The sequence below is a fragment of the Vigna umbellata genome, chromosome 9 (assembly GCF_029865625.1).
Source record: "Vigna umbellata cultivar VRB3 chromosome 9, Vumbellata_1.0, whole genome shotgun sequence".
NCBI classification, from domain to species: Eukaryota; Viridiplantae; Streptophyta; class Magnoliopsida; order Fabales; family Fabaceae; genus Vigna; species Vigna umbellata.
This window is the reverse complement of record NC_142173.1, coordinates 31,158,094-31,167,195: the sequence shown is the minus strand read 5'-3', so window position 1 is coordinate 31,167,195 and position 9,102 is coordinate 31,158,094. Positions and strand designations below refer to the sequence as shown.

The 9,102-nt window shown below is 34.3% G+C and overlaps 1 protein-coding gene across 1 annotated transcript; it reads left to right on the top strand.

The window, feature by feature from the left end:
* Nucleotides 1-4,318: 4,318 nt before the first annotated feature.
* On the top strand, nt 4,319-8,899 carry LOC148193203 (protein SMAX1-LIKE 3-like). Its single transcript, XM_088097966.1, has 3 exons — nt 4,319-6,053; nt 6,772-7,012; nt 7,461-8,899. The coding sequence occupies exons 1-3, from the start codon at nt 4,543-4,545 to the stop codon at nt 8,610-8,612; spliced, it is 2,904 nt and encodes a 967-aa protein (XP_087954092.1). The 5' UTR covers nt 4,319-4,542; the 3' UTR covers nt 8,613-8,899.
* Nucleotides 8,900-9,102: the final 203 nt, after the last annotated feature.

The window sequence follows — 9,102 nt, the reverse complement described above, 5'->3', positions numbered from 1 at the left end:
GGTAATATTAGGTTTTTTTAATTTTGGTGTATGTTTTTAGATAATTTTAAGTTTTTCAGAGAAAAGTTGAATTGAAAACTAAGATATTTATTAATATAATTGAAATTACAAGGAAAATTCATCAGGATTGTTTATATGAACAATTGTTCTATTGTGTCTTTCATCATTTTGATAGTAAGAGCACTTTTTAGGTTTGTTAGGAGTTTGCTCATGTATCTCATTACGGATATGGCTAAAAATAGTCTTCTTTATTGATGACGTCTCATAATAGGATCAACAATGAAACGTGGTCCAGTGTAAGTAGACCGATAATCTTTATTTTGAATTGGATATAGTCGAGTCTCATAAGCCTTGAAAATATTGTAAAGGTTGTATACAGAGACAACAAATGTTAATATCTATAGATGACAAAAAATAATCCACAAACACATAAGGACAAAACAACTGAAGAGTTTGGAATTCACCACAATTACAACACTATTTCTTTAATTTAACATTGTATACATTGTATGACGTAAGGGTGGTATCCTAGTTTCATATTGACAATCTCTTGAATATTAAATTTTGAATTTTGACGATCAAATATTTGCACGCACATGACAATAAAATATTAAAAGAAATTATTTTATTTTAAAAATTAATTATTAACACGTGAAAACATGGATAAATGTAAATCGGTTGTCATTTGACCAAATTTAACTTCTTTAATTTGAAAGACTATATTCACCACTTTTTAAAGTTAAGAATCAAACATAATCAAAGTTTAATGTAGAATCAATTCTACTTTATTATTAAAGAAATACAAATATATTTAATCCAAAATTAAAATTTCTCTTCTTATAATTCAAATTTGTGATTATCAATGCTTACAAAATTAATTAGTATGATATATTATCACAAATTATGAAGCTAAACGTCTGATGTCTATATTATTAGTCTATTTAAAAAAAAAGTTATAATAATGAAAAGTGTAAACTCCTTTCAAAAACTGAAAAAACGTAAATTCAATATTTCCTTATTGTAAATACACAATTATTCAATCACAAATAATGTATCTTCTAAATTCATTTTATTTTTATAATAATTATTGTGACACCATACACTAAAATTTTTGACCCTAACATTTTTGTTCATAAGTAAATAGGGTTCTTTTTTAAAAGCGTAGACTATTACTGTTTTCAAATGTCAATTTTGTTTTCCTTTTTCTCTTTTTCCAAACTAATTTTGTTTTAAAAATAAAAGAGAGAGAGACAGAAAAGAAGTGACCAATAGCAATTGATTCAGCTAAGCTGAAACCAATAAAGCAGAATTTTTCTGCACGTGTGGGCGAGTGTTCACATCTCTATATCCAAACTTAATCTAATGATTTATTTATTGACTTCAATTTTCTGAACACAAGTTTATTATATTTATTATGGAAGACTTTTGACTGCATCATGATTGATATTATTTTGGAATAGGACCACTAAAACTACACTACATAAAGCTCTTTATTTTTCCTTCTTTGCATACATAACACATATATAGAAATATTTCATAACTACGTACCAAGATTTAAGAGAGAGAAAAATGAAACAAAAAAAATGAATTTCTGTTTTAAATTTTTATTTAATCTATTCAATTCAATCTGTTTATTAATAAAAAAACAACTAATTTAATCTCTTAACTTTAAAATTACTTTCATCTAATTGCACAATAAGAAATTCATCGAATCGAAACTCGTTTAAAGATAAAAAAGTATTTAGTTATTATATAAACTGATTTTAAAATCATTTTAAAACTTAATTTGTTAGTTTTCAAATAATTCTCTATTGTCATTGAATAAGTTTCTGAGTTAGTAAATCAATTTCCAAATTTAAACACCAAAGTTTTGGTTACTTTTACTTTATATTTCAATTTAACTTTTAGTCGCTATTAATTTAATTTTTATAAACAATTTTCTGGTAAATGTAAAAACATTAATGAAATTGCACTCACATAGTTTTTTTACACATTATGGCCACTACCATTCGGCCAAATAAACGTAAGAAAGAACATTGGTGCTATTTTAAAAGTTAAAAAATACATCAAAAGTTATATTTCTTTTTGGAGTAAAATACTGAAATTCTCAAGATTATTTTTTTCAAATTTTTACTTATACTTTTTTTTTATTATAATCATTACAACAAAAATTTCAAGTGTATGAAAAAATGGAGTGCATGTATATGAAAAGAGGGAGGGTATGCAGGTGAAAGTTCAAATATCAATTTAAGTCACACATTTAATAAAAGTAAAAATAATGAGTAATATACAAAGAAAAATATTTATAATTTGAGAAAGATGTCACTCTTTTGAAAATGAAAAGAAATTTATGTGTAATTTGAGAAAATCTCAATGAATATTATCTCTTTTTATTGTGTTATGATTCTCATTTGATTAAAAAGAAAAATTCATCAATGAAATTGCGATAATCAAACGAAAACAGATACTGAAATCGTAATTCAACCAAAAATAAAAATGAAGTAGAACACATAAGCTATCTTTTGTGTGTCTATGTATGTTAGAAGAATGTAACAAGCAATTAGGTTAAATTGTTGAGGGTTGATGTCGTGTTTATTGCGTAGGTAGGGTTGTCGATTTTAGGTTAGGGGCATAGATTTTGAAGGGTTGAAGGTTGCGTTTGCATAGAAAGGAGAGAAGGCACATATACTGAAAAATGCTCACTTCCATCTATCTAGGTGTTAACGAAAAAGAGTAACATAAAGAAATGGGAAGAATATTTTGAAACGTAGATATCTCCCTTTCACTCCTCCTCAATCAACTGCTCCACTTTTACTTGTTTTGTGCAATGACCCATGACGTATCATTAGTGTGTGAATCAGCCAATTATAATTTCAGAGCGTGTCATCTTGAAAGAAAGAAGTTAAATAAAACATGCTAAGGAAACATTACAACAAAGAAAAAAGGGAGAAATGATCTAACAATCATACAAGAAAGTGAGTGATATAATGGATAACTAGTTGATGAGCAATCAATGAAAAAGAAACAGTGCAAACCCACTCAAATATATAACCATGGACTTGTCTCTTTTGATACCAAACTAGAACGCACATACACACATGACCATTCACAACACATTTTGACAACTCCAAAATACATAACGTCATCTTTGTAGATCCCTAACACCATTCTCTCATATTCAATTTCTCTTTTTCTAACTCACAAATACAGACAGCAACATTCTTGTAAAACAGACATGTTATATAATTGAATTTGTGTCTGCATGATTACAAAAATAAGATTGTCTGTCAACTATTTTTGCAGGAATTGAATTTTGTATGATTTGTTTGCTTAAAATTAAAACTTCAATTCCTCAAAACTTTATTTATATATTTAGGGTAGTGGCAAGTGCACGCTCCACAAGATGATTATGTGGTTAGAATTACTATAAGGATCAAAATGAATCTGATAAGAGGTAATACAAATCTAGAAACTGTTTGTGAGTTACTTTTATGGTTTTGGTTTGGTGAATATGAATTACTGTAGAGAGCTAGCTAGCTGAGGCTTCCAGTCAAAAAGTCTCTTCTATCTATCTTTGTTGGCCTAAAAAGACTTACAAAGGGCACCAAAATTATTTGAACCCAAAGCACTCTGCAATGCTAGCAAGAAAAGGAGTGTCTGAACGAAAGAGGGGAATATATACACTTGCTTACAACACAGCAAATCATTTATGATTTCTGAATACTCTCTCTCTCTCTCTCCCCCACCAATAACGGTTTAACTTTTTGATTTTTTAAACACAAAGATAATGGTTATTGTAATGTGTATGAAAAAGGTCATCCGAACAGTTGATGAGTAAACTAATGTGTTTGGAGAAACACCATGAGATTTGAGGCAAAGTGAAAGGTACATGACTATATCTTTTCTCTTCTTTCACCATCAAACGCCTCTCTTAATTGATCTCTCCTTCAAACACATTTTATTAGAGCTCCAATTTTAATATACCCTCCATCTTTTGCTTAAAGTAAAGCGCTCTATCATAAAGCAATATTAAAAGTAAAATATGGCATTATCTACTCAAAAGGGACGCTCATTTTATGCTTTTGAGCTTCAAATGAGCATCTTCGACCTCTACGTGGCCATGTGGCTGAAAGCAATATCCAAGGGAAGAGAGGGAAAACGAAACTCAACAAGGAAAGAAAGAGAGAGAATGGGAAAAAAAAGATTAGTTAATAGTATCTGCCACAAATTTACCTCACCCACAAGAAAAGCACACTCCTTCCTCCATAAATTCCATACCCTCTTTCTCTTTCTCTTCTTCCTTCTCGCTTTCTCGTTTTCTCATCCCTCTCTCTTTGTCTTTTAGACCAACCCACCCTCCACAAAAAAGATTAGTTAATAGTATTGGGCAGAATGGGCAGCTTTAAAGGCTACAACGGGGTGGAAAAAGTTGCTCTAATTTTGACATGACAGCCTTGTTAATGTAAAGGTGATGGAATTACGTACCATACACTCCCTCTTTTTCCCCAAAAGTTTCTCACTATTTTATGCTTAATATCTCATATGCATCAAACCAGTTATATTATCATCACGTTACCTAGCTCTACAAATCATATCCCTCCAAACCCTGCTCCCAAAACAACACCTTACTTCCCCACCCTACCCTACAAATTAACACCACCACCCTCTTACCCAAGATGCCAACACCAACAACCTCATCAACCTCAATATCAACGTTTTCAGACACTGTATTCTAGTCACAACGTCAATCTTTTCTCACTGCTCCAAACCATTGTCTGCAACAACATCCAAGATTGCGACGAAACTGCAACCACCACTGCAATTTTTCACCTTGCTTTCAGTGCTGTTACATCATCCTCGGAGATGAGAACAGGAAGCTGTGCTGTGCAACAGGGTCTAACACCGGAAGCTGCAGGCATAGTGAAGCAAGCGGTGACACTGGCGAAGCGTCGTGGGCACGCCCAAGTGACGCCACTCCACGTTGCCAACACCATGCTCTCGATCACCAACGGGATTCTAAGAACCGCGTGTCTCCAATCCCACTCTCACCCTCTTCAGTGCAAGGCCTTGGAGCTTTGCTTCAACGTTGCGCTCAATCGGTTACCGGCTTCAACCTCTTCCAGTCCCATGTTGCAAGGCTCTCACCACCACCACTCTCACGCCTGCCCCTCTATCTCGAACGCTTTGGTTGCCGCGTTCAAACGCGCTCAGGCACACCAACGACGTGGATCCATTGAGAATCAACAACAGCCTCTTCTGGCAGTGAAAATAGAACTGGAGCAACTAATTATTTCGATCTTGGATGACCCTAGCGTTAGCCGAGTGATGAGGGAGGCTGGGTTCTCTAGCACTCAAGTGAAAAGCAACGTTGAACAGGCAGTTTCTTTGGAAATATGCTCTCAGAACAATGGTAGTGGCAATAACAGTAATAGTAATAGTAATACTAAGGCAAAGGAAAACAGCAGCAGTGGAGAGAAAGGGTTGGTGTTGGATCCCATTAGGGGTGAGGATGTTGCTAGTGTTATCGACAATTTGGGGAGTCAGAGAAAAAGAAGTGTTGTGATAGTAGGAGAGTGTGTTACAAGTCTGGAGAGTGTAGTTAGAGGAGTGATGGAAAAGGTTGATAAAGGGGATGCTGGTGAGTGTCTTAGGGGTGTCAAGTTTATCCCTCTTTCTCTTTCTTCTTTTGGGAATGTTTCGAGAGTGGAAGTTGAGCAAAAGGTTGAAGAACTTAGGAGTCTTGTGAATGGAAGCGAACACGGCAAAGGGTATGTTTTGTATTTGGGAGATCTCAAATGGGTGTTTGATTATAGAGCTTGTGGATCACAAGGGAGAGCGTGTTATTGTCCAGTGGATCACATGGTGATGGAGATTGGGAAGCTTGTGAGTGGGTTTGAAGAGAATAATGGTGGAAGGTTTCGCTTGATGGGTGTAGCCACTTTTCAAGCCTACATGAGATGCAAAAATGGCCAACCATCGTTGGAGAATCTTTGGGATCTTCATCCCATTACTATCCCTGCGGGAAGCTTGCGTTTGAGTCTCATCACTGACAGGTAAATCAGTTTTGGTAAAGTTCCATATAATTACAAGGCCTTTGATTATACGTTACAGATATTATATATATGTATGTACATATAATATATACATTTTCTCGTAAGTTAATAGTTGAGATTTTCATGTTTCAGATAGGATGAAACATGTTTTTAATTGTTGGTTGGCTTTGATTCAGTTGTTCAATCTTCTCTATCCCATTTCTCAAACTGTTTTTTCTTTTTCTTTGGATGAATAGTTGATTAGCTCAAAACAGGCATCGGAAAAGGGAAAAATGGAATTAGCTTTTGCTTTTTAAAGATTAAAACTGGAAAAGAAAAGTGGGAGTGGAAGAAATGCACAGTGAACAAAATTGGGAAAACTTTTTTTTTTTTTTCTGTATGAATTTTTCCTTCTTTCTCACTTCTTTTCTCAAGTGGCTACTGTGTATAAGAAGAAAAAACCAATGGCAAAAAACTTTGGTTAAAAGTGTATGCACTGAAACGAGTAAGACGTCAGTCGTTACAGTGTGACTTCCCTTTATTTGATTAGAACCAACTAAGGAAATAGGTTTTTCTTCTTTTTGTTTATTTTTATTTGTTTTCCTTGGATTAACATTGATAATAAGGATCTCTTTTAGACCCTCTTTTCCATTTTTTGGTGTCTGCATAACTTTGAAAGTGGAATATGACCCAAAATAAATGAAGGCAGTAACTGATAATGTTATATCTTTTTCCACAGTGGTGTAGAAAATGAGGCCATAAACAAGAAAGCTGACAACAGAAGTAGCTGGCTCTTACTCGAAGGAGTGGAGGATGATCACAAACAACAACCTTGCTTCGCGGAACCTTCCACCAAGAATGAGACCGAAATTCGAAGCTTGCAAAGCAGTACTTGTAATAGTGACTCCTCAACTTCAACCCTCCCTGCATGGCTCCAACAGTACAAAAATGAGAATAAAGGAATCACCTACAATGATCAGGTCTTCATTTTCCCAATCAAACACACCTTCAAAGGAACATCTATATATATATATAGGATTCCACACCTATTACTATATTATATTAAGATATCATTTGCATTAAAATTAGAGAAATTCTTAGGTATCCTAAAATATTTAAGGATTTTGATACTATTATTACCAAGAATTTCTCTCTCCTTCTTTTTTTCTCTTTTCATCGTCTCCTGACTCATTCAGCTTCTCACTCATACAATAACTGTCCCAAAACGCTCAAACTTTTCCAACCACTATTCCAACTCTCTTAACACTTTCTGGTTTATTTTTTTTTTCAGTTGTCCAATAGAAAACCACATGTTTCATTAAACACACTCATCATGTTTTACTTTTGTATTTGTATGCAGTGTGTAATATTAGTTACAGTATAATCGTATAAGATGAAAATTAACTTTTTTTCCGTATATTCCAACAGAACTGTGTCCCAGTGGGAGAGCTTTGCAAAAAGTGGAACTCTATGTGCAGTTCAATCCAAAAGCAACCTTATCCTTCAGACAAAACACTCACACTATCCTCGGTATCACCCTCTTCCTCAACCTCAGGTTTCTCATACGAACAACAACATTCTAATTTGCACCAAACCCATCATGAGTGGCAAGTGGGTTCACCCAAAGACTCATTGAACAACCACCATTTCTGGATCTCAAACAATGGATGCAACAACCCCAATGAACCAACTTTGCGAGTGTACATTCCAGAGAGCAAGGACACCACAAAGCAACCGTTCTCATCTCCCAACCCTAACTCCGCTTCTTCCAGTGACGTCATGGAAGTGGAGGACGTGAGCAGGTTCAAAGAGTTAAACTCAGAGAACTTGAAAACACTGTGCAATGCTTTGGAGAAGAAGGTGTCGTGGCAGAAGGATATAATACCGGAAATTGCGAGCACCATTTTGCAGTGTCGTTCTGGCATGGTGAGAAGAAAAGGAAAAGTTAAAGAAGTTAAAGAAGTGAAAGAAGAAACGTGGTTGGTCTTCCAAGGTGTTGATGTGGAAGGTAAAGAGAAAATAACAAGAGAGTTGGCTCGGCTTGTTTTTGGGTCCCACGACCACGTCGTTTCCATAGCATTGAGCAGTTTTGCGTCGACAAGAGCAGATTCAACAGAGGATTATAGCAGGAACAAGAGATCAAGAGAAGAAACAAGTTGCAGTTACATAGAGAGGTTCGCAGAAGCAATGATGAACAACCCTCATAGAGTGTTTCTTGTTGAAGATATAGAGCAAGCGGATTATTCTTCTCAACTTGGTTTCAAAAGGGCTATGGAGAGAGGGAGAGTTACGGATTCAAACGGTGAAGAGATTGCACTTTGTGACGCAATCATCATTCTGAGCTGTGAAAGTTTCAGTTCAAGATCAAGAACTTGTTCTCCTTCGGTCAAACAAAAATCGATGTCTGAGGAAGAAAAGAACGGTGACATTGGCACTTTGGAAGAGACGAGCCCTTGTGTTTCTTTGGATTTGAATATTTCCATTGATGACGAGAACGAGGTTGAGGATCGATCGGTGGATGAAATTGGGCTTCTTGAATCCGTAGACAGAAAGATTGTATTCAACTTTCAGGAATTCTGAGAAGAAGAATTTCAAAAATAGCTAATCTTTTTTCTTTCTCTTTTGTAGTTTAGGCTTCTTTTAATTCTCTTTATTCATCATGTCTTTGTGTTCTTAGGCATTTCCTAGGGCTAGGGATCAAAACAAATTGCATGCCTTTAATATTATTATGTAACTAGATATGTACATTATTACCAAGCATATCCAACTATCTTTCTTACATTATTTTGAGAAGATAGAGAAAGTAAATACCTTTTGCATTGACCGTATAAAATTCATGTAAAAGGGTCACTTTTTACATTAGTCCATTTCATAACTATTGTTAAATGTTAATGTAAGAAAAACATTTTTATTTTAGTTAATTTTCATCTTAGAAAAACAAAGTACAACAATAAGATCAACAAGTTCAAAATAACACATAAGTAATAAAATTAAAAGCTCAAAATAATAAAAAAATAAAGTTAAAGCGATGTGTTATAATGCGAAGGAAAATGTTTAACAGAGAGGTAAT

Excerpts from the sequence above, each read along its gene's own strand:
- LOC148193203 (XM_088097966.1), top strand. The coding sequence starts at position 4,543 with ATGCATCAAACCAGTTATATTATCATCACGTTACCTAGCTCTACAAAT. Across the intron at positions 6,054-6,771 it reads TTGAGTCTCATCACTGACAG|TGGTGTAGAAAATGAGGCCA; the intron begins GTAAATCAGTTT and ends CTTTTTCCACAG. Across the intron at positions 7,013-7,460 it reads GAATCACCTACAATGATCAG|AACTGTGTCCCAGTGGGAGA; the intron begins GTCTTCATTTTC and ends ATATTCCAACAG.